This window comes from Arthrobotrys flagrans, assembly GCF_004000055.1.
Source record: "Arthrobotrys flagrans strain CBS H-5679 chromosome Unknown unitig_0, whole genome shotgun sequence".
Classification (NCBI taxonomy): Eukaryota; Fungi; Ascomycota; class Orbiliomycetes; order Orbiliales; family Orbiliaceae; genus Arthrobotrys; species Arthrobotrys flagrans.
Window position 1 is genome coordinate 986,982 of NW_027137550.1, and position 25,875 is coordinate 1,012,856.

At 45.6% G+C, this 25,875-nt stretch overlaps 8 protein-coding genes across 8 annotated transcripts; 4 read left to right on the forward strand and 4 right to left on the reverse strand.

Moving 5' to 3' along the window:
• Positions 1-307: 307 nt before the first annotated feature.
• On the reverse strand, positions 308-2,935 carry DFL_003407 (uncharacterized protein; the record flags this gene model as incomplete). Its single annotated transcript, XM_067632342.1, has 3 exons — positions 308-995; positions 1,054-2,135; positions 2,189-2,935. The coding sequence occupies 3 exons, from the start codon at positions 2,933-2,935 to the stop codon at positions 308-310; spliced, it is 2,517 nt and encodes an 838-aa protein (XP_067490620.1).
• Positions 2,936-6,727: 3,792 nt separating this feature from the next.
• DFL_003408 (uncharacterized protein) lies at positions 6,728-10,474 on the forward strand (the record flags this gene model as incomplete). The annotated part of the gene is made up of 1 exon (XM_067632343.1): positions 6,728-10,474. One exon carries the CDS (start codon positions 6,728-6,730, stop codon positions 10,472-10,474), a length of 3,747 nt encoding a protein of 1,248 aa, XP_067490621.1.
• Positions 10,475-12,964: 2,490 nt separating this feature from the next.
• On the reverse strand, positions 12,965-14,132 carry DFL_003409 (uncharacterized protein; the record flags this gene model as incomplete). The annotated part of the gene is made up of 4 exons (XM_067632344.1): positions 12,965-13,315; positions 13,565-13,653; positions 13,740-13,748; positions 13,796-14,132. 4 exons carry the CDS (start codon positions 14,130-14,132, stop codon positions 12,965-12,967), a joined length of 786 nt encoding a protein of 261 aa, XP_067490622.1.
• Positions 14,133-16,413: 2,281 nt separating this feature from the next.
• DFL_003410 (uncharacterized protein) lies at positions 16,414-18,438 on the forward strand (the record flags this gene model as incomplete). The annotated part of the gene is made up of 1 exon (XM_067632346.1): positions 16,414-18,438. The coding sequence occupies one exon, from the start codon at positions 16,414-16,416 to the stop codon at positions 18,436-18,438; it is 2,025 nt and encodes a 674-aa protein (XP_067490623.1).
• A 1,046-nt stretch (positions 18,439-19,484) lies between these two features.
• On the forward strand, positions 19,485-20,527 carry DFL_003411 (uncharacterized protein; the record flags this gene model as incomplete). Its single annotated transcript, XM_067632347.1, has 3 exons — positions 19,485-19,571; positions 19,680-19,787; positions 19,871-20,527. The coding sequence occupies 3 exons, from the start codon at positions 19,485-19,487 to the stop codon at positions 20,525-20,527; spliced, it is 852 nt and encodes a 283-aa protein (XP_067490624.1).
• A 679-nt stretch (positions 20,528-21,206) lies between these two features.
• Positions 21,207-21,580, reverse strand: DFL_003412 (uncharacterized protein; the record flags this gene model as incomplete). Its single annotated transcript, XM_067632348.1, has 2 exons — positions 21,207-21,288; positions 21,360-21,580. The coding sequence occupies 2 exons, from the start codon at positions 21,578-21,580 to the stop codon at positions 21,207-21,209; spliced, it is 303 nt and encodes a 100-aa protein (XP_067490625.1).
• A 332-nt stretch (positions 21,581-21,912) lies between these two features.
• On the forward strand, positions 21,913-22,994 carry DFL_003413 (uncharacterized protein; the record flags this gene model as incomplete). The annotated part of the gene is made up of 4 exons (XM_067632349.1): positions 21,913-22,050; positions 22,119-22,268; positions 22,333-22,776; positions 22,932-22,994. The coding sequence occupies 4 exons, from the start codon at positions 21,913-21,915 to the stop codon at positions 22,992-22,994; spliced, it is 795 nt and encodes a 264-aa protein (XP_067490626.1).
• A 291-nt stretch (positions 22,995-23,285) lies between these two features.
• On the reverse strand, positions 23,286-24,380 carry DFL_003414 (uncharacterized protein; the record flags this gene model as incomplete). Its single annotated transcript, XM_067632350.1, has 2 exons — positions 23,286-23,387; positions 23,454-24,380. The coding sequence occupies 2 exons, from the start codon at positions 24,378-24,380 to the stop codon at positions 23,286-23,288; spliced, it is 1,029 nt and encodes a 342-aa protein (XP_067490627.1).
• Between the last annotated feature and the right edge of the window lie 1,495 nt (positions 24,381-25,875).

A 25,875-nucleotide genomic window follows, 5' to 3' on the forward strand; every position in this document is an offset into this window, starting at 1 on the left:
ATTACTGGCGTCACTGGTAATCACCTATTATCACTATGGTGATAGGTTGGTCATATCGAATTCCTTAAATTAGTGCCGTTAACAAACAGAGGGACTCAAGAACAATATGCAGCGAAGGCCAAAAGCTTCAAAAACAGAATGAAGAAGAAAGGTAGCAGTAAGAACGCCATTGTATCGCCCAGTAATCTAAACGCCCTTCCCTGCAATTACCGTCCATTAATTAAAATCGTATCTGAAATGCTGTTATGCTTAGTAATAGAGCGTCTGTAAGGTAAGCCAAATTAACAAAGCCAATAAGGCTTAATGTTTAACTAACAATGCTCTTCATACTCAAACCCTCCAAGAAACCCCCCAAATCCTCCTTCTTGACCTCCACCACACAAGCTTCAAAGCTGTCAATCCTAACACGGGCAGAAGTTTCACCAGCAACTTCTTGGAACGCTATTCCAAATCTGTTTCTGCCTAGTACCTTCCTTCGACCGTGTTCGTCTTCATCTTCGGAATCTGAGTCGTCGTCATCTGAATCTTCGTCTGATTCCTCTTCCTCTTCTTCCTCTTCGTCGTCTTCACCATCGTTTTTCTTGTCTTTCTTCTTCTTCTCCGCCGTTTTCTTCTCATTTTTATCTTTAGCAGCCTGATCAGATACCTTCCTCCCCTCCAAATTCCACCCTTCAACATTCCCAACCCCTGTCCCAACAATAACATAACACCCACGAGCTTCATTCAACGCCGCAACAACCAACGGTAATCCTTTTTTCTTTCCAACTCCCTTCTCCAACTCCTGTTCTCTAATCGCTTCTGCGAGCCACAGGGCAAGCTTAGTAAGTGCGGATGGATTAGTGAATGTGGCTACATCAGGACCTTCTTTGACGACGGCAAGTCGATAGGCTCGTAGATGTTTGATCTGGCGTTTCTCAATGAGGGCTGTACCCGCGCTGAGAATGGATCGGTGAAGGGTCATTGCTAGGGGGAGGGATGCCTTGAGGGATTCGATGCTGCAAAGGTATTAGTATGTTGATTGGATGATAGGTGGGTGGGTAATGCTAAACTTACTCTTCGATTGCATCATAAGCTGCCTGAAAATTTGCAATACTCTCTTGAACTTCCTCGTCTTCCAACCTTGTGGCGGTTGCGTTTAAATCCTCTTCTTCTGTGGTTCCTAGACCTTTTCTCCCACCCTTGCTAGGCGCCGTTGTGTTCGTTTTGGCTTTCCCGCCTTTTCCAACTTCCAATAAACAACCAACGACGACCGCCACATCTCCCGCACTCAAGCACCCATTCCACCCCCAACACCTAACCACCCCTTCTCTAACAATCTCATCAAGCCCATACCTAGCTTTATAAACCTCCAACTTCTCCCTCAGCCCCCTCTTCAAATCCATATCCATATAAACATACTTCTGATTACACTGTTGCAAACTCATCCCCATCGTTGCCAATAACTTCGCAAGTCTCTTTTTCCCAGCCTCAGACCACAAATGTAATTTCGAAGCTAAGTACGGCGAGTGCAACATACTGTCATATAAACTCCAGTGACGAATAAGCATGAACCGAAATTCAGGAGATAGACGTAGACTATAGTCTTCCGCTGTTGTGGCTCGTGTGAAGAGACTGGTGTTTGATGTTATACCGCCGGAACCACCTGTTAATGTTGGGGGATTTAGACGACGAACTTCGTCACGAAGGACACCCCAGACACCGATGCTGCGTGCTGAGAGGGAATTGAGCGTCTGGTCACCGCTGAAGGAGTGCATGTGTCGTCCGTACATCTGCTGAGCTTCCCAACCAATGATGGCAAGCCAGAGGAGGTCGTTGTCTTCACGGCCGAGCTCGGAGGCGAGGGAGTAGATTAGTGAGGAGATAGGTTCGCCGTAGGTACTGCCGGTGGAGTAGTAGTCGGTTAGCAATTTGTTGTATTTACGGCGGAGTTGGAGGAAGTTCTTTCGCTGAGCGCGGAGGGCACGTCCGGCTAGAGGGGAGGGACCGGTGGTTGGGACGGTGAGGGATGTGGTGTTTCCGGCGGTGGTGAAGGTTGTGTTCGCATTTGTGGTATTCGTGCCTGTGGTACCTGTCGCATTTGGGCCATGGATATGCAAGAGGTGGGAGTAGGCGTGTGGAGAAGAGTCCGGTGTGCTCTTGGAATTGTTAGCTTGAAGTTCAACGGGAATAAAGATGTTTGAAGACATACAGATCCGGAGTGTATCCGCTTCCTTCTCCTCCTATCATCGTCTGAATATCCTTCTTCTTCGTCGTCGTCTTCATCCTCATCTTCACTGGAGCTCCTTCGCTTTCTACTATTGGTCGAAGATGAAGTATCCTCAGGACCATCGCCATATCCATTGTTCAATCGTCTATTCTCCGCAAACTCCTCATCCTCATCGTTCTCCTCATCTTCACTATTCCAATCTTCAATATCTCCAACTTCATTTTGCATTTCAATCAATTTCCTATACGCCTCCTGCTCCGGTTTGAGGAAATCCACAATGTCGCCATCATCCCAGCATACAACCCCACCTTCATCCGAAACGTGCCCATCCCGACCCACAATCGCGAATCCTTCCCCTCCAGGCCCAGCAAAAATGTTCTGTAAATTCCAAGGACGTCGTGATTCAAGCACCCAACATTCAACCCCTGTTTTTAACTCGAGGAATTCAGCAATATCGACTAATCCTCCTACACCAAGTAATATCAGGAACCTTAGATCTTCATTATTCGATATAAACTCTTTATTGGCTTTTGTCAAATCTTGGTACCCAGCGACAGGGTGTAGTTTATGAGGGATGTAGTCGGTTTTGAGGAGACGTGTGAGCATTCGGCAGGCACAGAGGGAGTCGACATCGAGGGAGGTGAGGATGAGGACTGATGGTACGGTACCGGAAGCCGAGCGCTTGAGCCGGTTGTAGGCTGTGCTAAAGTGATCCCGAGGAATATGCATAGTGTATTGTTATGGCTTCGAGTGTCTTATAATGGAGCGTATCGAGAATGATAGTGATGGTGATGGAGGAGAAGGAAAGGGCGATAGCTAATATCCGGTGGAGATGGCAAAGGGATGGTCAAGCAAAGGATGGAATATGACACTGAAATTTCTGATAAAGTTTGCAAGACAACCAAAATATCAATTGCCAGCAATATCGGTCCAAAACAGCCTTATAACGCGTTTGTAGTGGTATAGTCGAGTATATGGGTGTAGTGGTGAAGGTAGACACTGGTTATGTTCCAGGGAGGGAAGCGGAAGGACAGAAGGAAGGAAGGACAGTAAGATGGAGGTATATGTGAGACGCTATGTGTAATATACAAAGGCTATGCAGTTAGTACGGCAGGTCCATGAGAGTCGTAAAGTCGTGAAGTCGAGGCATCTTCGATATACCGCGGGCAAAAGCAGCTGTGGGGAGAGGTTGTTTCGAATCCAAATGTTACTAAACGCCTGCCAATGTTTCTCTTTGTGGACGCGCAGCGACAACAATAAATGCCAAGGCATTTCACAGGGTCCATTTTGCAACATAACAAACGCATTCCATTCAATTCAATTGTATTTAACTCCGCGCGCTGAACTATGGACATTTTCTTAATAATAGTGATACTAGGTCCTATCTAGGTCATACTTTTGGTAGACGCGATCTTGAGGATATTCGAAATCTCGTATAGCAATTGATTTACTATGGCCGTGAACTCCGGTTGGTAGAATAGCTGATCTAAGTGCCATTTCTGAATTCCATCAAGATCATCTTGTAGTCTTTTTGACTTAGAATATGATTGTGTTTTTATTGTGTGCTTGTTTATTGTTGTTTCACCTAGTGCTATATTTCAGCTCCCGCTGAGATACGTTGTATATACACATCAGTTATAGTCAATAAATTCAATCCTTGTATTGCTAGAGGCGATCATTTTCATCTCGTCGGAGCCCACTTGAGTCACTGGACAGAAGTGGTTCTCTTTCTTCATCCAAAGCCTGAATCCACCATTTATATCAGCCACCGGGTCGATATGCCCCCAATCACTTTGATAATAGGCTTCGCAGGCAAGAGTTTCAAAACGATCGAAGCCAAAGTAACGTCCTTTCCCACCGTCAGCACCTTCGCAGATGAATCCCATCCGTCCTTCGTAGAAGGCACAGCAGAAACATTGAACGTCTCGGTGCTTGAATTTGCGGAGTCTCATCTGAGTTCTGTCTACGCATGTGAAAGCAGATTGGGACACACGTTACCACCGTACCATACGGCGTGTTAAACTACCACTCCACCCCCTTATAATCAGTCATATGATAAAGGTCCTTGTCCCTCCGACTCCAATTCATCTGCCACCAATTCTGCGACGCCCCGCCTCCAAGGAGACTAAATACACAGAGTGCATCAGAATTACACCATATAATAATGCATTTCCTTTTCTAGAATAGACCGCTATAAATCCATGCAGTAGACAATCTGATGTAACAATCACTAGAAGCTTGACCTTCGGCGTAAATAGACTACTACAGGCCAATCGCCGTAGCCTTCTAGTTGAATACGTTTGATAACGTCTTTGGGGTTGAGGCCGTAGCGGTCGCGTCCATCGAGATCTGACCAGTACCGAAGGGTGGCTGATACACTCAGGATTACTGCGTTAATAGCGAGGAGGATAGAGAGTTTCATGGCTGTGTGAAAAAGAGTAGATAATATTTTGAGATAGGATGTACGGCGGGGCCAGCCTCAAGTAATCAATAGACAAAGAAATGGAGTATACCAGTTTCTTATATACATATACATATAGGTAAGAAATTACAGTAGTTTTTCTAGATTCAACTGTGGAGCTTAATTCTAGACTTGGGCTTTTTTCCCCTTTTTCTTTCGTTTTAGTAGGGTGCTGCTCTCTACTGTAGCACTTTTAAATAAATCACGCACTCAAATATCTTAATGGCTAACGACGTACTTTTGAGTGAATATAACATAGAGGATTAGTTGGTGCTATACCAGTACACCACAAATAATCTAAACAGTTGAATGTTGATTGAGGCTTAGATTAGGCGTTCGTAAGTATATTCTTCAGATGAAACGTAATGCACATCTGCTATGGTAAATAATTTAATTCATAAAGCATTATCTTTAGAAACGAACCCAACTTAGACCCACCTTTGAGTTGATTTTAAATAGTGGTGGTTAGCGTTATGCTTAGACGTCAACTGATGCTGGGCTTTACCCTTCGCGCGTGGGCTACGCAGGAGACGAGGCTTTACCCAACAATCCAACTCTTAAGCCGTTTCAGATAATTCTTGCGCATATTTCCGGTTGATGTTATAGCAACAGAGGGTTTTATATTGAGGGTATTGACATGTTCTTTGCAGGGCGCTAATGGCTCTTGTTTCGTTGGATATTTCTAGCGCACCCATCTTGCGTCTAGACTAATGGGTGATGTTATTCATATTCAAACTTCGGATCTTGCGTTGTTGGTCAAAATACCACACTATGTCGTCGAGGTTGTGGATCGTTAACAACGCACAGGTCGAAGGTTTCACTTTCATATCATTCTAATATTCTGTGCATTTAAAGTTCCTGATATCATGATAGATAGCCTTTTGTAAATTAATACCAGACTGACATCGAGAGATGGAATCTATAGGCGGCAAGGGCTTGTAAGATATCACATAAATTCTACTATAGGCTGGCCAGCTGGTATGGAAACCAACTCCCTTTCTCGCCCCACGACTTGGGCCTCCAGGTCAGGTCGCTACTATTATTGCGTTTGCATCGCCACTGTAGCTGGCTGGAAAATATAGATCTAGGCCGAGGGTATCTTGCTTGAGGTGCCTAACGGGGGAGTTTTTTTTTCCTATCCAAAACTTTTGACTACAGTTCTGACCATGTAATATTACTCGTCCTCCAAAGATCCTTCCTCCTCTCTTAATAAGAATACCTGCCTAGCTTTATCTCAATTGACACCTGCTGCGCAAACCGGTACCCTTCAAACACTGTGCCGTTCGAACGAAAAATTTCAATGAAGGGATTGGGAGTGATTGAAGCCCCTGGAGGCACAGTTCGGAGCATTTCAAACTACCAAACCTCGAAGCCTAGGTCGTCTAGACAAACAACATATAAAATGCAACACCAACTTTTTGTTGCCACAAGCTCGACGTTAACAGCGGTTTGTATGAGGCGATGCTTGCTCCGTATCATCTTAAAACAACAATGGTATCTAGGAACTTTCTTAAGGGGGGTTCTAGTTTGCCATTTCCTCTACATGTCCGTGCCGCATTTACAAGCGTATCTTCATTCAGAACTATCACTAACAATGTTTCGCTATAAGTTTTATACTCCCGTTGGATATCATGGAGGTCTCTTCTAAACAGGATTACAATTGTAGCGTATGGGGAAAGGAAATTAGGCATTGGACTGTACAGAAGTTGTAACAAAGGCTAAAGGTTTTCGCTATTTGCTATTACATGATGTGTGCACATAAGAACCCGTCGTCCCAGCCGTTTCTTGTCCGTAAACCACTGCCCAGATTCATCCCCAATGCGAGGACGCTCTTAAAGTTGGCTAAAGATTGGTCAACTCTTTCCAGAAAATATTCAAGTCCCTTATTTTCCTCTTTAATTTGACCACGTAAGTATACATAGGTTCTGGGAGCATATGTGATCTGATCTATCTGGTCCGAGCCCCTACTTCCTCAAACCTACACTTTTAAAACCCTCAATCTCCGAGCTCTAAGCGGGCAGAGGTCCTTTAGGCCGACAGCTGCCACCTATTACGCAAAAATGTGCGGTACTACTTTCTTCATTGGCGTCCTAGGGCTGTTAGCTGGGGTCTCCTTAGCTACCGACGTCAAAGACTGTCCAGCCGACCAGGCAGACAAACGGCTGAAAGCCGCCTGTGCTAAGATACTCCAGGATCAAGTCGGGGGCTTCGGGGTCTGCGCAGCGATTTGTTCCCGTACAGATCCGGACAAGCCCTACACACCCGGGAGCACGGATAATGCCTTCAATGCTATAAATGCTCCTTTCATCTCAGTGGACACTTACAAGGAGATGGAAAAGGAATGCGGTTCGCACAACGGACTTGTTAAGGAGTTAGAAAACGTTTGCGGTTGCTTTTCCGAGGGCTATTGGGCGGAATCGTCTTGTAAAATCAATCTGGGTAAGCCAGAAATTAAGCCAGCAGAAGAAAACCTTAATAATAGCACAGGATCTGCTACAAGTACCGCATTTCCAGCAGACACGACCAAAGGTTACCAACCAACGTCGACTAGTGCAGAGGAGGACACCGACACAGCAGAAACTACAACCGCAAAAGAAGCCGAGACTTCCACGAGCCTCGTCTATGGTCACAAGTCAACTTCAATTACGTCCTCCATGTCGGAACATGAAACCGAGACTGCAGAACCAACAACCTCCTCTATGACGACACATAAAACATCCAAAACGACCACACATATGGAGGAGAAATCAACTTTTACCACGGATACTGAACACCTAAAATCCACTGGTCAGAATTATGGCAACGAAGAGACCTCTACCGATGATTCCCCCATGCCATCTACTAGGGGGTACCAGGATGAGGTCTCCACTAGCACCACTTCTACAATGGAAGCAACCCACAAGTCTACATCCACCAAGCAGCTTATGGCCACTACTTTCGCCCTAGATGATATGCCCAAGTACTCCACAGAATATCCCACAAGCGTGGAAGAGGAGACTACAAATGAAATGGATGAAACGAGCATGATGCATACCACGACTCATCTGAAGCAAACCACCATGAAGTCTACTTCCAAGCATACCACCACGCATCATAGTGAAGTTGAAGAAACTTCATCCAGACCTTATGGTCAAGTTGAAGAAACCTCGACCGAAGAATATGCCGCGCCTTCTTATACTAAAGCGTCGTATCCCTATAGGGAAACTACTAGTGAAACTACCACTATGAAACCAACTACTACAAACCGCGGATATTACAATGTAGAGACATCTTCAGAAGAACACACAGAATACCCGACCATGTCAATGAAACAAAACACTACCTCTACTAAGTCTACCAAGTCCTATGATTACGAGACTTCGATGGAAGAAACTACAACAGAGGCCCAACGAGGTTATACTACTCCACCAGCTAGCTATGGTAGACACGAAACTTCTACTGGTTCAAAGGCCATGACTACTGATCACGAGCCCACCAATCGTTACTATAATCACTCAACGTCCGCATCTACCAGGTCACCAATGGGGTATAGCACCATGGAAGAGTCTACTAAGTCACCTATGGGATATGGCACCACGGAAGAGTCAACTAAATTTCCTATGTATACTACTACTACAGAAGAGCCAACTAAATCGCCGATGAAGTATACCACCTCGGAAGAGCCAACGCCTACGGGGTATACCATGGAAGAATCTTCGGAGCCAACTATGAGTTCTACCACCATGGAAGGATCTAGTAAGCCGCAAAAGGGTTATACTACCATGGAAGAAACCAAGACCGCCGTTCCTTACCAAACTACGACTGAGACAAAGGCATCTAAAGATCACACAACTACACATTTGACCACTACAAAACCTAGTGTGATCACGTGGACTATGGACCAGTGCGAGCAGCCTACAGAGACCGCAGATGCGGGTTATGCAGATATCGCTAGTGTCAATCTTGGGTGCCTCGCGATCGTATCCGGCTATTCTAGAGACAAACTTTGCGAGGAAGCTTCGATGTCTGTATCGAATAAAGGCAAATGGGGACAACTTGACCAACAAGGTCTCGATGCATACAAAGAAGGATATGCAGCCTGTGGTGATAAACTGCCCCTCGCTCTCAAGAAAGTTTGTAATTGTATTGACTCTCAATATACTGGTCCTGTTCCAACGGACAAACCGAGAAACCTTGGGCCAGAAACTCTTCCACCAGTATGTGCCGTCAAACCATGTCCGAACGAGAATAAAGCATTGCCAAAAAATTGTTTAAAGCACGCGGAGGAATACCCACTAGGCCACCAACAAGCTCTATGTGGTCTCCTTTGCAATAAGAAAGAGGGTGGAGCCGATTTGGACAGTGAGAATCAGAAATATTACTGGACTTTCCATGATAGGTGCGGTTCACACGAATCACTCGTGGTTGCTTTAACAGAGTCCTGTGGTTGTGTACTGGAGGATTTCGATCAAGGTAAAACCTGTGTCTATCCCCGCACCGGGCCGAAGAATGATACGCGGCCCATTGAATCCCAAGAGAGTACTATGAAGCCGTCTTCCACTTCTCTAGCTCATACACCCATACCCGCTTCCTACAATGATCTCCCAGCCTATACTACTCCTCAAGCCTACATGACGACTAGCACTCCTCAAGCATCCACCACTCTTCAGGCCTCCGAGGCCTCTACATCGGCCCAACTCCCTAAGAAAACTTACATTGTAGAAGAGTGTCCCAAAGACTACGAGGGTAAGGGCGAGTGGCCATCCGGTAACTGCCTTGACGAGGTCTTTGGTACTAAAGAGGGAATGGGGATCGCTCATATGATCTGTAACTACCAGTGTGCTGATTTCCAACAACTCGAATGGCCAAAGGAGCAAACGGAAACCTACGAAAAGGCTCTCATGAAGTGCAAGTCCCCTATGGTGATGACCGAAGCACTCGCGAAGGGCTGTGGCTGCTTGAACGATGGTTGGGTTGACAAATGCCGACCACAGTGCCACCCACCACCCGGATATATTACCACCATCATGATGTCTAAAACCTCGATGCAGCCTATGAAAACAACGACTCCTTCCATGAAGGATACAACCATGACTGCTTCATGGACAACGACATTTTATGTCACTCAACCATGTAACGGGTGTCAGTTAACCACTATCACGACTGTGGTACCGTGTTCCACTTCAAATACCTCTACTACTGAGACGACAAGTATGATGACTTTTACATCAATACCAGTGGTCAGCACTACTACATGGGTCACTACATTGGCGCCACCCAATCCTATAACATCCCCATCCTCTTGGTCTACAATTACGTATGCCACCACCAAGTGCGGAGGTTGTCCAGAAACGACAGTGATAACAACGGTTCCATGCCCTGTAACCCTGAGCAAAGTTAAAATCGATCACGGAAACGCTCAAACTTGTACCACTCAGAACGATATCCCACAGTGCACCGTCCCTCCAGGTAAACTCGAAGGCAAAGCCTATAACTCCAACTGTAACCAATGGTATCTTATCAAAGAAGGCGATACCTGCCAAGCGGTTACGGACAAGATTCCAGTGGATATGAACCTCCTCAAGGAATGGAACGGCATGGGGGCTGCGGACAATTGTACTTGTAGCCCTGGACGCTGGCTTTGCGTCGCTTTACTTGAAGGGAAGGATAAGCATGAATCTGTGAGATACGCGAAGGGGCATCCAACCTACTCAGACTATGGTCCAGAGGCTACGGATTACGATAATCTTCCCAAGCCATCTCCACGTCCATACTTGCCGGAACCCATTCCATCCCCAGAAACCACCCCAGTTACATATTATCAGTAAAAGTTTTCGTAGACAATAGATCGATAGTTACGTATAGGTTGCGAAGTTGAAATTTATTCAAAATCATATCCTTTTGTAAATTAATGTTATAGCCTGTCGCGATCAAAACCCATGTATTATTTCCGGTTTGGGGGCTTATAGAGATGAATTCGTTGATCTGCAAGCTCTTTAATTCGCCCTCGTCATATCCTTTCTTTACGAAGCAGTATCGAGAGAAACTGCATAATGTTGCATTTTGTAAACTCAACGCAACTTGCAGTATTCGAAAATGATCATATTTGGTCCTATTGCATTTGGTGCCTAGATCCGTCTCGATATCGGCTGAGATGATAGGAATGCCTCTGCTTCTGAATTTGCGAGACCCCGTTCCTACACAATCCGTAATTCCAGACTCTTAGGCAAAAGGTTAAAGTTCTTGCATTTACCCGCACTTTTCTTTTCAATCTAAATCTTCTTGTTTTCAAACCTTCCTGATTAAGCTAGCTCGATCGTTCACATTAGGTTTGAAGCCTCGGCAATTACCAAATCCGTCACCGCACGCGATGAAATGTTTGCAATAGCTTTATCAGAGCCTTTCAGAAGCCGTCTGCCATCAAATTGGGGATATAGCTCAGTTGGTAGAGCGCTTCCTTAGCGTGATCATACAATATGGATGAGGTCCCGGGTTCAATTCCCTGTGTCTCCAAGACTTCGAAATTTTCTTTTTGATCTTTTGCTACTTTTTGCAATGTTGAAAGCCTGACATGCTGTGGGAAAACTCTCTTGACAAGGAGGTGGATGGCGGGGCCGGGCTTAGATTTAGCCACTCCGCCTAACTCCTTTTTTTTTCTTTCGAAGCTTCTGGGTGTAATCAGGGTCACGAGAGCGCCAATCACCCAATATGATCGCGATAAACTTTGAGATGTTGAAGCATGAAGAGTTTTATCGTGTATAAGATTGCTGAGCTAAAGATTATAAGATTAAATTTCCCCCAAATACATAAATCACGTTACAACGAAAACTACAATATCAATTGGCAGAAGAAGTGCCGTAGTTTCGAGTTCGGGTTGGTAGGAGGCCTAGTAACCCGGACAACTCAGCTCTTTTCTAGCCGTGAAGTATGGAAATGAAGGTGGCAATTTGGATTACAGTCCGTCCTCACCAGGCGATATCTCGAGACCAGCAGTCACGGATTATCTCTGTGGTGTTGAAGTGTTGCCAAGAAGATTTCGATAAAGCTTGATATACTGCAGTTCCAGTTCTAAAGCTCCGACCAGGCATCTTGTCCGAGTGGTTATGGAGTTGGTTTTAAGTTATGTTTGTCCAGCAAACTTAAATCACACCAATGCTCGAAAGAGCGCGCGCGTTCGAACCGCGCAGATGTCAATATCCTTTTTTTTTTTTTCAATTTTGAATTGAGAAACTTGACTCGATTTAATCCTAGCTAGCAGTTCCACACCAAAACCACATTTTTATTATTATTATTAACTGTCCTTCTTTGTCTTTCTTTTATCTGCTTTCTTGCTCTGTTCAAAAAATCTCGAACATTGGCCTGGGCATCTTGATCTTGAACCTGGAGCTGGTCCAAAGTTGGAATTTGCATTTGCTCCTCCTCCCCTCTTTGGATTTGCGACCACGTTGGGATTTACATTTGGAATAATTCCTTTTCGTAACTGTTTGGCTTCAATGCCTTTTATAACATCGCTGGCGGGTGGTAAACCCCTCTTTGTATTGAGTGTTGGAGTATTCATTTCTAGATTTCTAACAAGTCGAGGAATTGGGGCAGGGAATTTATCCAATTTGGGTATAACGTTAACAGGTTTGTTCGAGGGCGAGGTCTAATTGGTAAAAGTCCGCTTTGTGATATAGCCCGTTCTAGGGCTTCTTGTTCAAGCATCAGCTCATTGTGAAGCAGATTCTGTTGTTGCATAGTTATCATTTCGTCGAATGAAAGAGTCCATGACTGGTTTTGGTTCGAGTATACGATTGATTCGCGGACGCGGTTATTGGCGTAGGGATTATAGTTCTGCATGAAAGGTCCCATAAGATTCGCCTGTTGAGACGCATACAAGCTATTCATATACACCTACATGTCGAGGGCCGGATCGTGAGGCCTCAAGCCGCCACAGTTCATATACCCCTGTCCACCTTCAGTAACGGTACTAAAGTCGGAATTTAGAGGTATAGCGCCTGATTGGAACAGTCCAAGGTTCACTTGATCTCCTACCTCCTCCTGTACCTCCTCCTTCTTTACTTCCCCCTCCTCAACTTCCTCCCTCTCTACTTCCTCTTCCTTCACCTCAATAAAGACTCCAGTGTCTTCGTTTCCCTTTGGTCTTGCTGCCCTATCTGCTCCTGTTGTCCTATCCGTTCCTGCTGCCGTCCCTGATCTTGATCCCAAACCATGTAAGGACCCATAAAAACCGGAGTATCTGCTTTAATATTCTTCGAAAATTAAGCATTCTTCTGTTGTGGAAGGCCTTGGACATGCCTGTCGATTCCATTCAGCTGCTATTGCTCTGCTAGAGCTTGCCTCATGATAGTAAGTTCCACTGCTAATTCTGCTACTTTTTCTTCTCTTAATGGCTCGGTTTGCTGCTGTTCGGGGAGGGTTCCAAGCTCCATCTTGAAGCGCGACTCAAAGCCTGTCTTTGAGGCATCTCGCTGTAGAATAGCCGGTCTCTTATCAATTATCCAAGAGTTTCCCGGTGCCTGCGTATCCCAAACAATATCTGACTTCTCCGCGAAATTATGATCACCTTCCATCCTCGTTAGTTTCTTGGCAAAGCCATTACCAAGTTTCTCTTCTCCTGTGAGCTCTGGCTCGATGAATGACGTCCAATATTGATCTCCGGGTATAATCTACTTCCAATTAGTATATACCTACTCCCCACCGAACGATCGCAGATCGATTATTTGAGTTTCATGGCCCAGTCGAAAGTAGATGGTCAATCGTGGTAAGAATGACCCGCAGTTGAAACCTTTTTCTTCCCACAAACTCATAGCTTGGATTGGGTTGGCCAGGTCTGGGTGGTTCACTATTTCTACTTGTGGTGATACACGATCGACTGGATAAGTTCAGTCCCCTCAACTTTGTTCCTGTTGATTCACTGAACTAGAATGTAGGCTTTGGTTGTCCGGCGGCTGCCCGCCAGCATTAATAGGAACATTTGCGTTCGAATTTGGTTCCTCTTGTCGCACTATGTCGGGCTGAGTATTAACATCTGTGGTTTGTATAGCGGCCGACCATGGCCGGCCAAGGCCCCGATGGAGTCCCTCTTCCTACCGTTGGGGCCTGATGAGTGGTACTGGCAGTCCCAGCCGCTTATACCCTTCTTGTACCATATACGCCGCAGCCCTTTGTGCGCCTAAGGCCTCGGTCGATAGGGTCGTTGGGGTCTGCCTGCTTCCAGCTCTTCAAATTCGGAACTGCATTATTTAGCAAATTGACGAAATAGTAGTTGCCACTGGTCCCTTTGTTCTCTAGTGATGGGTTAAGCTTGATGAACATCGAAGGAACCGTTCCGCAGACTTCGTCTTCGAAAATACCGATCACCCCTGGGATGGGATCCGTGGGTCCGTATTCGGGTGAGGAAGGTTCCTTCGTGAGTTGGCACTCCATAGCTCCTTGTGGAAATTTGAGGGTCTCGGATAGTAACGGTGCCGTTCCAGTTGACATGTATAGTATCAGACCTGAAGTACCATCGTAAACGGCGTTTGGGCCGGTCAAGTCATTCTTCTATATAAATCTCATCCACAACGCGCTACAGGCTCTTGGGAGGATTGCTACCGCGAGGGACGCTATTAAGGTGATACGTTTGTGGGGTTCTTGTCACAACATCTTGATATCGGTTAGTGCCACACGTGCACTAGGATATCCACATGGTAGAGTCTAGACATTTCTCTCAAGCATTCCTATGAAATACTCCTAACGGACAAGCAACTTAGTCCTTAAGATTATATGCTGGTGCTCGAGCAATATAGATCTCGACATTCGCTCCAGCTACAGCCACAGAACAGCCGTCACACATAAAATCCAACAAATGACATTTAAATTGTGTTGTTCAACTCCCCATCCAATATTCGTCTCACCTAGACTGCCGGAATGCCTTGGGGGTGTGTTCTACAGGCTAATTCCAATAATTCGATTGCTTGAACTGGTATCGCATAACGCCGTTCAAAATTGGCATTATTCGGTTAGGTTTGCTGGTTGTTTTGTTTGTTAATCTAAATTTTCACGAGAAACAATTCTGCATGGAAAGCCATAGAGGAGGTTTGAGACAAGCCCCAAGTCAATTTCATTTCTGGGGGCTAAAGAACACACCATATTTCAAACGGCACCAGTTCAACCTGTATACCCTCGTCGTAGGGTGCCCTACCGGTGATTATCGTGCGAGCTCGAGAGCTTCCCCTGTTAAACTCTGCATGGAGCACCCAGCTGCAGCTTACGAGGTAAGGATGTTGATATTAATGAAATCCGACTTAGGCTAGACTGCACAATAGACAGCAGTCACCAGCAACCATTGATAGGGTAAAATAGTCAAAGGGTGTGAATTTCGGTGCTTAGCAGAGCGTCCCAGTTAATTGCTGAGGTATTTCTTCTTCATATCGGTTCCCGCCCTCCACCGCATTTCGGCTTATGCAGTGGTCCTGGTGAAACCGTTTGCACAAGACAATCTCGACGCCAAGGCATCCCACATGGTGGTCCCGTGCATGTCTATGACCTGAGATGGCCCGTCTCCTCAACGGGATCGGCATCTACAGGGCATGTTAAATTAGCAGGAGAGCATTTATTTCTAAACTTCGACCGGGTCATTGGAAAATTATTTTAATATCTGTAGTTACTGTGTACAGCGAAATCTCTCTTTTGAGAGAAGAAATCTTTGCCGACGGTTTTTTGCATGTTTGCCTGCTCGACACTGACTTGCGAGGTTCTGGCGTCATCGCGTTCGCTTGCCCTTGGACGCCCGTTTCAGGAGAATTCCTGATCTGGTGTTCTACTGCAGGAACGCATTCGAGAAACACCACACTAACTTTCGACACAGGAAAAAACGAGCGCTAGCGTGACAGATCCCCGCTTCTTTGGCCGGTACAGGTAGGCAAAAGGAGCAGTTGCCAGCGCAAGGAAAAACGTCAATCCTGTATCGCATAGCGAAAACTTTCTCTTTCTCTGAACCCTTGAAAGTTAGCTTCTGGGCCTTCTTAATCCTGCCTTGTCCTTTTCCGTGCAGGTCCAGGTGTGCACCTTTGTTCAAGGATAGAACCCAAGAACCACGGGGGGTTGAATAAAACTGCCATACGGTCGCTCTTTTTACTATCAAGATCTTAAGAACAGTCCTTTGTCTTTTTACTTTACATTCCTTTGCACCGCCTTTCAAGTTGATATTCTGAATTGGCCGGTTCCTTTTCCGACCCAAAACCTTCCTTTTTCTTTTTCAATCGTTTTGGCTCTGGCTCTGGCCCCGAATCACCAGTCTTTTTGCCTGATAAAGATCTAGCTTTGACAGGTTGCCCCGTTCCTGAATCAGTTGGCTGGTTCCTGCTGAAGTTTACCCGAAACGAAAACCCTATAACCGATTTTGCTCGAACGCCCACTTGAAGGGTAAACCGGTGTATTGGGACAAAGTTAATAACGATAAACTTAATACCAACGATTACGAGCAGGGTCTAAGACCGGTCTAGTCTTTATCGACCTTTGGTACAAAACTGGACGTTTATCCTGCGAGATATCAGCGCACAACCTTTCCAGAAAGAGTTCACGATAACCGATATTTTGTGTTGTTTGGAAGTTCGCATCCCGAATATAATTAGTTCGAAAGAGAAGCTCGATATATCAACATACTATTTAATATCAGGGCAGAAGGTCTTAGGAAATTAAGACAAATCCAAAACTCGACTTAGGTGACAGGTGGGAGAAAATGCGCTCAATATCGACCTAGTACACTCTCGAATTTCACAATATGGAGCTGAGGGTGCTCGTTCCCACGGCATGCGCCCTTGGGGTCCTGCTTCTGGTAACACTATCCCTCGTGATTGTGTTAATAGTAAGAGCGCATAAGCGGAAACGGAAAGTAAGAGATTGGCAACAGCACGGAATTGTGGAGGACAATGTCTCGTTCTCATGGTCGGAACACGGCCTCTCCAGAGGGGTCTCGGTTCGAGAAGGGAAACTGGTCCGAAGTCATAGTCGCAAGAAGGCGAAGGAGGGGGTGCGGACGACGGTGGAACAGGTCCGAGACGACAATGATAGCTATTCAGTGAAGCAAGGAATGGTCTCCCTGGAATTCATGAACTCGATATCGGGTATCACTGGTCGCATTAGCCCCGGCATAGGAAGAGCTCTGTCCATAGGGTCACATAAGACCTCGACTTTGAGCTCTGAGAAAAGTCGACAGCTGTCGCCTTTACCTGCCACTGACGAGGAAAGCCAGGCAAGTATTTCTCATCTTATCGACATGCAGAAGAGGCCGTCGAGTTCAGGCAGAAAGAAGAGTTCCCACTCGCGCTCTTCTAGCAGGAGCAACCCCCATGAGTCCCCAATACCAGAGGACATGACTATGCATGGTCGAGAAAGTATTTTGCTTCCATCCCCTCCTTCGTCGGTGCATATCCTTACACCAACATACTCTCGACACTCTCGACACTCTCAGTCTAATTCGAGTTTCACATTTACCCCTGTTACACCGCGTGCATCCATAAGCCTATTTCCTTTGTCTGCTCCTCCGGGTCAACATCGGCGCCCTTCTGTAGCTGCGCAGACAGCTAATACAACATTAGCGAGCCATACGTTTTCTAATCATATGCATTCAGCAAGGCGGCCTTCGTTTTTGCAAAACTCATACACTTTCGATCATATACCAACATCTTCGAATTCGTCTTTTGATGCTGGCCAGCCTACCTTGGCAAAATATTCTGACGAGCTGGTGCCTCGTCCTAGCAGCCGACCTAAGATCTCACCGATTCAGATACCTGAATCTAAGTTTATTTCACCACGTGCTCCTCTCTCTGCCGCCCACTCATCCGATCCAGATTCTCCACAGAATGTACCAGATCACCATGTCCAGGTGAGCAACTTCGAAAACTGGACCTTTGGTGGCGAAGCCTCTCAGGGGAATTCCTATACCAGCAATAGTGAGGATGGCCATTTTCCAACACCTTACAATGATGTTCCACGCCCCCAATATGCAAGGGCGCCATCTTCGGCTGTTGGAAATCCAAGTGTCTCACAATCTATGAAGGAATCTATTACATCCTACGCTCAGATGAGGAGAGAATCTATCAGAAGAGATTCATTCGGTGGTGCCAGTCCTTTCCGTCGTGAATCGCATGGGCCATCGATGCTTCGGAGAGACTCTGCAACAAGCTTCCTCGGAGTTCCTCCAAAGTTTGCAACTGGGCCTCGCGTATATCATCAGCATCTTTCTCCAAACATACAACCACAGCATCGCGATAGCATATGTCAGACTTACAGCGACCGTTCCTTGCATAGCCATGAGGCACAATCATCCAACGAGCGCCAGATTGATCCTATGAACCTCAATCCTTCTATTAATGAGTCAAAAACCTCGATTGTTAGCGTTTCGAGTACAGGCAGTGCCGCATCTGACAGTTTCACTGGTAATGGAGGTCTTAGCCCGCCACCTTTACAAAAGAACTCTTTCGAAGGCACACGGTCCGAAGGGGAAGGAACATACACTTCGACAGCAGTGAGCACGAAGCTCCAACAAACTCGACCGCCCGTGACACCCCCGCGCCATGCACATGGAATGCCATTTGGAGCGGCAGATGGTCAGATTTCCTACGAACCTAGCCCTCCATCTAGACGGCTCGTAAAGGACTTGGTACCTGAAACGGTTGCTAGGATCAATGAAAATCTCCCTGCCAGCCCAACATCAACAATTTCCAATGCGACTGTTACTGAGAATAGCATCGAAGAGATAAGCCCCAATCTACTGAATAGTGGAACTGGTTCTCAGCGCCAGTAGAGATGTTGGGAAATTGCTGTGCTTAAGTTTTGAAAGTTTGCGTTATGTTGCATCTAGCATCGATGCCTCTTGAAACACATATTTTTTATACAAAACTCATCTACACTTTTTGTCTGTTTGTGGCGTGGGATGTCATTACCTGCTATTGACTTCAGTTGTTGCGTTTTCTTTTGGTTGCCTTATACTTTTTCCAGATACACATTTACCAAGCTAACGACGGCTGACGAACGGAGTTGACTCACTTTCAATTCTTATAGCTATATACCCATCAATTTCTTTTACCGTTAACTTTATTTCTTTGCTCTTGGGCATCATAATTCAGGGCATAATATAATGCCACTCTGTATAGTAGAAGCACTCTTACGGCTTAAATCTAGGGAATCTAACTACTTAACTAGCTAAGGAAACCGACAGAATCTAGCTGCATGCAGCGCCACAATGTTAAATATTGATTACCTAATGGTCAAACTTCCGGCCCTCTATATGCAATATGAAATATGTTGGTCTCGAAGCGGACTAAGAGGTTGGGCTAAAGGCTGTGTCTAACCTCGAGACCAAGGCTATGTGCATTAATATATCATCAGAATTGCAATGACTACTAACGAATGCTGAAACGCACGGCACAGACGAGCACCCTAGACTGCAGGAGGAATTCGAATTCCAACATGTCCTTGCCATTACAACACAACCTAATGTAAAACCAATGCTGTTAGCTCGTTTATGATGCATGATGGTGCCAGTGTATCCGATGCTTGAGGACTAATGGCGACATTTCTTATATGAGTGGACAAAACCCCCCGGGATCAGGACTTTATCATTTACAAGGACTGTCCTTTAAACCTCACATATACGTCGTACATGTCATTAATTAAGGACGGCTTCACAGATCAAGATATCTGACTTCTAGACAGCTCGATTACCGGAGTACACGGTGATCGCCTGTTGTTTCTCTTCCTTCCCCCATTCTTTACTTTCTTCTCTTGTTCTAGCTCTGCATATAAAGAAATCCGAGCCGAAAGCTAAAGCTGCCACCCGGCTCATTCACAATGCGAATCTATAGTAAGCCTCTATTATGGCAGGCTGGCGCCCTGGCAGCCCTACTTTGCTTCAAGGGAATCGAGGCTGGTGTTGCTGTACGGATATCTCTTTTATATCTAAATTTCACAAACATATATGCATATATATCGGACGCCTTAATAGAGCTGTACAGCCACTAACGAATTGTTTGGACTTCACTTTAGGCTGTAACCGAGGAGGACCTTGGAGGGTATGTGAAGCTTGTTAAAAGAGTAAACGATAATGGAGTTCCGGAGATGCACATGGACCTCCACGAGAGTTGGCACAATGATGTGAGTTCCTAGAGCTTTGAGATATACTATCGTACCTCAGTTTAGAATGTTAATTAACAACTACCCACATTCTGATACACTAGGAAATCGGTCAAGCTCTCAGAAAACGGGAAGAAGACTTCAGGACGAACGAGGAACGTTACGGGTTTCTTCCCAAGCCAACCAACGAAGAAAAGGATAAGTTCAGAGAAAGCTTTGATTTCACTTGCGGGGGGTCCAATGACCGGATTTCCTCCGTTGAAGAGCTCACCGGCGTTGCCATGACCATCATCTCTAAGAGTGGCCACTATGAGATTGAGGGTTGGTCCACACCCGGTGCGATTTCCCTTGGAAATCAAGCGACCAATCCCAAAAAGTATCAGGACGAAGTTCCAGTTCATTGCCTTGGGGAAGCAGGCGCCGTCTCTATCGTGATGAGTCCTAAACAGGGCAACATAGAATTTAAATATGGGATTTCATTCTCCCGCGCTCTCATCGGGAGGTGTATTAACACCCTGATTTACGTCTGCCAGTTCGATCTTAGGGAGGCGGTAGACCGATTCCGCTTCAGCCCCAAACAAAAGCGTCTCAACCATGTTGAGGTTTTGTCTGTAGCAAAATCTTGCGACCGTTGGGTGAACCCGCTCTGTAAGTCGACGGATGATGAGAGCAAGGCTGAATGCCTTGCGACGAAACTTCTTCTGGGTATTCCATGGACAAAAACGCTGCCAACCCCCACAAAGCCAGGCAAGAAGAAATAAAAATATTTTGCATAGTAAAGTTGGCGTCTTCAGTGGATACTTAGATAGTACTTGGGCCATAAGTCTTTTCTTGGAAGGCTTGCTAGCCGAGCCGTTCGTGCTGAGGCATTACTTAACTCTGTCAGATATATCATCATGTTCTTTTCGTTAACGTTTTAGTTTGAAGATTCTAATTTGGCGGCTATTTGTGCCCAATATTCATTTCCTTGTTCGAGTATCTTTGTATCGGAATTCTTGGTCCTTCCTGTAATAAAAATCGAAATTGTGGATCTAAATATCATGTAACATATGTATGTATGTATGTATGTAAGTATGTATGCAAACGAGTCATTCGTTTTAACTTTTTGCCTGCGAGATCTTCACTGGTTTGTTCGGCCAGTTCAATACAATTTTCTAATTTACATTTGAAGAGCACATTCATTCAATAATTAATTGAGTGCGGCCCGATAGAACACCGAGGCTCTTCTTGGCTCTGTAGCCAACGCCGTAGTTAGGCTGACAGTCTAGTCATGTTCGCGGGAAATTCAATTTATCCCGCAGACCATGTGAATTCCGCATTACTTGTCGAGTCAGTACAATGGCGGATAGGCTTTCATCAAAGCCGGTCAGAAAATAATTTACTGGGATATATGACTAGAGGCTTCCAAACTTGTCCGTATTCCGATACACATATCTCGAATCATGTGATTTCCAATGTGGGAATCTCCATGGTGTTTCGATTCCAGTCTCGAACTCGAGGTTCCGTGGTTGACCAGCTTGTTCTATTATAATTGTATTTCCGGAGCCGTTAGCGTGATTCGCTTCCTCGAACGACTTTGCTGGGGCTACTGACATCTGTACCGAACTCTTGGTTTTAAAGTGCCTCTTGCGCCCCCTTTCTATACCCTCTCTCAGCCAGGCATCCCACGAGATCTCGCTAGAATAAAGTTGAACGACGACATATTCGGCAGGAGCTCCGATAGTCTCTAGACCCAAAAATCCGCCTTGTTTTTTTTTGTTATTACCGTGGTTTGATTCGACCGCATAGAATGGACAAGGTATCCGAAAGTCCATTTATCAGCCTCCAGCCTTCACAGTTCACACCACATACGACTGTCATCCACTTCCGCCCGGAGAAACCCGCAGAACCTAGCAGCTCCAGTTCCCGGGTTCGAAGATTTCACAATAAAACGCGGACGGGATGTCGAGAATGTAAACAGAAAAGGAGGAAGGTATGAATAAAATTAAACCTTTTGAACTGTTGCGCGAGATCTTGCGTGTTTTCAACTGGGGAGCATGAGTGTTGATGCATCAATGTTTCGGCGTTTCTTCCGGAAATTAGTGCAACGAAGGAAAGCCTAGCTGTCAGGGCTGTTTAAAGTCGAAAATTGAATGTCATTACGAAGATGTCATCCCGCCGCGAGTTCAGCCAAAAAATCGCAAGAGGCCGCAAAGAAAACCGGCGCCGAATCGCTTTGTCTTCATCGAGTTTGGGGAAACTAGGGCAACAAGTTCTCAACAAGCACCGAACGTTCCTGGTGACGGTGACTCCTCAACATCTGGCGCGGAAATTACGAGATGGCAGACCGCCCCTTCAACATGTTTATTACAGGGAGGCCGTTCCCGGAGCGAGACTAGCGGACTAATAACCAAAGAGGTTGAGTTTCTATATCTATTCCGGAACTTCACCTTTCGGACGTTACCGCTACAATCTTACAACACAAATCGATGGTCGAGACTTACGTTCGAATCATCCTATTCAGTAAGGAAACTTCCACCAAGCTTACACATCCTATCGATCCGCTAACGTTATCACAATCAAATAGCAGAGCTATCTCTACGATATTATGATAGCGCTGGGCGCATCTCATCAGCGATTCCTGCAAGGTATGCTCGCACGGACCGCCAAGGAAATCACCCACTACGTCAAAGCGTTGGCGGGGTTTCGATCTGTGGTATCAAACCCTGGAAACTTTATCACGATGGACTCCAACACCTGGATTTCGATATTAACTACCGCCGCCTTACTTTCGATGTACATCATGTCGTGTCCCGTTGAGAACTACGAAACTAGTTGCGACACATATTTTTCATTAACGAGGGGGACGATGAATATGCTTATTGAAGCTAGGAAGAGAGGTCTGGAAGTAGACTTCAGAGCTTCAGAGTTTCCGCTTCATGAAACAACAATGCCATCACATGTTGAACAACTTCAAGCGGTGCCGGTGTTTCCCGGATTGGAATATGCCGCCTCAGGAGACGATAGAGCAGTTAGTCCAGGAGAGGCGCAAAAACTGTCAGATATTCTGACCATTATAACGATAAGGGACCGGTATTCAGTGAACGCAGCAACCGCAATAAATTTACAAAAAGTGGCTCTAGAGTGGGCAGCTATGTCGGATGCGCTACTTTTACATACATTTAGGGCGAAGAACAAGAAGGCTTATTTAGTGACAGCGCATTATCACGCCGGGTTATGGAAAATTAGAGAGATAATACATAGTTTATGTAAGAGAGGGCTTTGGAGTGAAGTAAACGGCACAGTTGATGGTTTTTGGTGGATGGTTTCTCCGAAGGAGATATGTAAGAGGTCGTTGGAGATGCTGGCGGATCAGCCGAGGGAACGAATAACTTGGGTGGAGAGTGTGATACGGGAACTAGAGTCAATTAAATGACAAGATTTTACGGTATTAATATAAATAAGTAGTTAATAATGCTAAAAGCAAGTCTTCGTATCTAATACATTTTATCTATCGCTCATCATTCGTTAAAACTATATTCACGTACTTATATTGCTATAACCCGGACATCTAAATCGGAGGTTGTCTCTAAATAAGGGACCGTCGTTGTATAAGCGGTCGTAGTAAGGGTATTCCACACACTAGATCATTGAACCCAGGTTAGTTTTAAGCTATTTTATCCTGTAAGAGGGATCTAGGTAGCTCACCTTGCCGCCACCACTTGGGCCAACATGCGGGCAGTGGTCATCTGGATCTACCTCTGCTAGCATCAAATGCACAATTCTACAAGTAACAGTATCCGCCCACAGTTTGTCGAAAGTTCCAAATTTCTTGACTGAAAGCTTAGCAAAGCAAGTCAATTCACCCAAGTTTAGAGTGCCAAGTCCTAATTGATTGACGAGAGGAAGATCCAACAAAAGGTTCAGTCCTAGGGCACTAAGCACAGCTCCCACGCTCAACCCTACCTGTGGTTGATATTGTGTATTTTGGCCCTTGCATAACTTTTGAGCGCCCTGGCAGATTTGCTTTGTCGCCAGAAGCTGGACAAGCTTGGAGCCAAAGTCTGCTCCATTAAGGATGGTTGCGAATTCGTTGAGCGCGGAGATATAGAGATCGTAATAGTCGACCCTTCCCTGCTCGTCGAAGTGCCAGAACCCAGTCTGCTTGAGGTATGTGTACGTGCGAGTACCGGGTGCGCCAAACCCTGGCTTCGAAGGATCTGCCAGAGCGACTTTGAAATTAACCGTACTTGCGGCTACCGAAGGACAGTCTGAAGAGAACTGTGTGAGTTCGGCTTCAACTATTGCGCTATACATTGAACCTTGTGGTCTTGGTGCAAGGCCAAAGAAGTATTCGATGCTGTGACGGAAGTTGGTGAAGTTTCCAATTTCTTGGATTCGACCGGAGACCGTGGGACTGAAAAGAGGTTCTAGCTCGGGGATGGAGTCATTTGTTGCTTGTGCGATGATGGCTTCCTGACGTGGGTATATTGTGAACTGATATATCTGATGGATAGTTTTGAAGTTTCGTTCTTGATAGGTAGTAAGTTGTGGACTTGTAGGTAAGGCAGAAGAGAGAGGAAGCCATGTGGAAAGGAGGACCACAAGATCCAGAGTAACAAGTGAAAGCCGCATCCTTGGATTAAAAATTAAAAATCTATGATATACAAAAAGAAAAGTAGGCTTGAAGGAGTCTGGATGCAATGCAATGGATGATCATTGTACAATTGGGCGGGAGGAAGGATCCCTTTTATGGACAAAATGTATCGTTGCACCATGTATGCACAATGCATACATCATATCTATAAACACTATTTATCGTACCCCTCCCCGCAGGACCTAAACTTAATAGTAAATAAGTGCGTTATGCAGATACGGTTGAGAGCCCGGGCTTGCAATTTGGTTGAGACAAAGAAAAATGCAATGTAGGGTCCTAGACGCCACAGCATTGGAAATATGAAATATTATTGCGTTGGGTTTTGCAAAAGGCTCCACAAGTGGTGTCTAGACTGGCCGAAGAAGGATATGATGTGCAGGTACCGTTGTGCGGTGGCGAGACCAGATGGATTCGCAGATTTCACACCATCGTCTCAAGCTCAAGGACCGGGCTAAGAGCTTCGGCTCTATCCGCTTACCAGCTGCACAGTCGTAGATTCGGATTTAGCTTGGTTTATGCAATGTGAAACTGACGTGGCCTGAGCTAAATCGAATAATTTGATATTCTGGGATTCGAAAAGCGAGGAGGCGGACGGCAGAAGCCAGGTATGAAAATGTGTGCGATATTGATCAATTGGGAGTTCAACAAATTAAAATGAATTGAGCATATTAGATTTATTCTAAAAAGGCCCATCCAAGCTACGATTTGTGGGTACACTACGTATGGTGGATCTTATCGCTTCCTTCGATTGCAGTGTTTTCCGTGTGATAAAACGAAAGCTGTTATCGAAGCCAGGGGTTTAGTTTTACTACCATCCCGAAAGCAGAAATTTTGTTTTACCACGAAGATCATTTACGATTTCGACACTTGGTCTCGACTTTAACAAACGACGTTAAACGGCAAGCCGTCGTAGGATTAGAAAACCTCAGCGGAATCTCGGACACTATATTGACTTCAACCCAGCTAGTGATGAAGCAAGGTTGTGGGGCATCCGGATTTTGGAAAGTCGTAAGTTCATGGACATACAAGACCCTTGGCGATCCGAATCGCGAGAGCTCGCGGTTGCAGACCACTGCTCCAAACTGTGCAGTTGTGTCGAGCCCTAGGACTAAATCTCGCACATACCTCGGAAGACGGCTGCATACAGATATTCCCACTAGCGTTGTTTAGGAAGTGTGTCTTCGATCCGTTACACACGCGGAATCGAAATCAAGAATAAGAAGCTTTTGAGCAGCGGGATATCTGTTCTGATATTATGTCGAGGTATGTGCATACGTTCCTTCAATGAATCAGATGACGGGAAACGTCATATAGATGCATTGATGCAGAGTTACTTGGAAGTCAGTCGCACAAAGCCCAGACAGTGTTGGTGTGCTTGTATGAAGTTTGGATCGTTCGCATTCGGGTACTACTTAGCTAACCCTTATTTGTGCTTCATAGCTCCTGTACCGTTTAACGGACGTACAGGCAAAG